Below are 2058 nucleotides of genomic sequence, written 5' to 3'. Positions count from 1 at the left end.
AATTACAAAAGAGCCCCGCAAGGAACTCACGCGCTTTCAATTGTGACCTTCAAATCCATCATCGCAATCCCAAAACTGGTAAGAGAAGAGTTGCGGCGCGATCGCCCTTTCATCTTTCAGAGAGCAAATGAGAAAGAGAAAGATGCAAACCCCAAAGGGGTCTGGTGTAGAGGGTTCGACTCTCACGGGCGTTACCTCCTTGCATAATCCGAAGCTGGGATTGTACATACATCTGCCGGATGGCAAGGCCGGTTCCGGTTCCGGTCCCGGGCAAGGTTTTATCAGGCAAAATATGGCAAAAAAGAGAGAGAAAGAAGCAAGTTTATAAGACTAAAGCAAGAATTCATAAGATCTAACTATTTCATTATTACACCATGATCAACATCAGCAACCATACATGCATCAGAAGAAATACAACCATCCTGGTTGGTGGTGTAAACACAGACGCCAAAGATGATGAGCCTTCTTCTGAGATTTATGTATATATTTTCCTCCCTAAAGCAACTAGAACCAAACCAAATTGGGCATCTTCTTCTTCTTATTTAGCACATGTTTTTACTTACAGACATTGAAGGAGGAAGAGACCTCACCCAGCTTTTCTAAAAGATTTTAAAAAAAAAGGTAAAGAAAAGAACCAAATTCACATGAACATGCAGCCGTACACAGATTGCTGCAAGAAACCCCTAAATTGTTTTTAGAACTCAGATGGAGATGACGTCTGAGTGGTGGGATAGTGGGATTGCTTCGGAGCCAATTCTGCCATAAACCCATATATTCTCTGAGTTTGTAGAGTCCTCCCGTTGCGAGAAAAAAAATACAGAACGGGAGGACGTACGGAAACGGAGAGAGGGTTGAGGCAGAAGGGGAGCGAATTAAGAGCAGGAACAGAAGTTCTAATCGAGGCGGAGGAGGCGGCGGAGATCCTTGGTGGCCGAGTCCTCGAAGCATTTCTTGATGGAGAAGGTGGGGAGGGGCAGAGAGCTCGGGGAAGGCGACAGGGAGAAGGCCGATCCGGCGTACACCGGCCGCGGAACGGCCCCGGCGGTGAGACCGATCTGCCGGGGGACGAGGGCCGGATCCGGGCCCAGACGGTCGGTGGTGGACACTATGAGGTCCCCGGCGAAGCTCTCGTTCATCCACCCGCCGACCGGAGGCTGTGACGGCCGGAGGTCCTTCACGGAATCGAGGGATTGGCCCCTCTTCAAGATGGTCACCTGACCCAACGCCAGATTCTTGGCGGCGGCCTTCCTTCCGGAGGGTTTTCCGGTGAGGGGGGTCTCTTCCGTAGGTTTCCTAGAGGGTTGCTTCTTTTGGTGGACGGTGGTGGGATCGGCGGGTTTCCTGGCGTATCTCGGTGGGTTTCCGGCCGGGGGAGAGCATCTCCGGCGGGGCAACGCGACGGGGAGGCTGAGCCGTTGGTTGAGGCAATCCTGTGGGCGTAAGACCTCCGTTCCCATGGCTGGCTATTTTTCTTTTAGGCCGCTTCTTCGCAGAGAGAGAGAGAGAGAGAGAGAGAGAGTAAAAGAGAGAGAGAGGAGAAGAATGGGAGATTACAGGAGGAAGAGGGCCTTTTAATGATCGGAGAAACCTTCCTTGGTCGGTCGGTCAAAGCAAACCACCAAGGAAGAGGCTGGCTCTCTTTCCCGTGACCGACCTTCTCTTTCCTTCCTTTCTCTTTCTTCTTCTCCCTCTTTTTCTTTTATTGGTGAAAATGAAGAGGCTGGCTCGGCTGTCTTCCCTATTGGCATAGGGTTAGATGACCCCCCCACCCACCTACTTTAGATGAGCCATTTGGTGTTCGACACGTGGACTGTAAGACAGTCTGTTGGATCAACGCGTCGTCAAACACGGCGGTGGGCGTCACGGTGTAGGGTCATCAATGTCATGTAGTTATTGCTTTTTAATGCAATTTAAATTTTTTTTTTTTGCCTTTCGATGGTATTGGATTTAATAGGGTGGGTGACTCGAACTTGAGGTGGCCATTTCATGTGGGTGTTATGGTTGACGGTGTCCTACACGCTTTGCCAAAGTTGATCGGCTAGACCACAAAGTTCACAA

The 2058-nt window shown here is 50.3% G+C and overlaps 1 protein-coding gene across 1 annotated transcript; it reads right to left on the bottom strand.

Annotated features, from left to right (window-relative positions):
• Positions 1-321: 321 nt before the first annotated feature.
• LOC149837210 (uncharacterized) lies at positions 322-1725 on the bottom strand. Its single transcript, XM_090005895.1, has one exon. It carries the CDS (start codon positions 1455-1457, stop codon positions 894-896), a length of 564 nt encoding a protein of 187 aa, XP_089862021.1. The 5' UTR covers positions 1458-1725; the 3' UTR covers positions 322-893.
• Between the last annotated feature and the right edge of the window lie 333 nt (positions 1726-2058).

Source organism: Nuphar pumila, chromosome 5, assembly GCF_984573655.1.
Source record: "Nuphar pumila chromosome 5, dmNupPumi1.hap1.1, whole genome shotgun sequence".
Classification (NCBI taxonomy): domain Eukaryota; kingdom Viridiplantae; phylum Streptophyta; class Magnoliopsida; order Nymphaeales; family Nymphaeaceae; genus Nuphar; species Nuphar pumila.
This window is presented reverse-complemented; position numbering and strand designations above follow the sequence as displayed.

Coding starts and splice junctions, on each gene's coding strand:
- LOC149837210 (XM_090005895.1), bottom strand. CDS start 1,457: ATGGGAACGGAGGTCTTACGCCCACAGGATTGCCTCAACCAACGGCTC.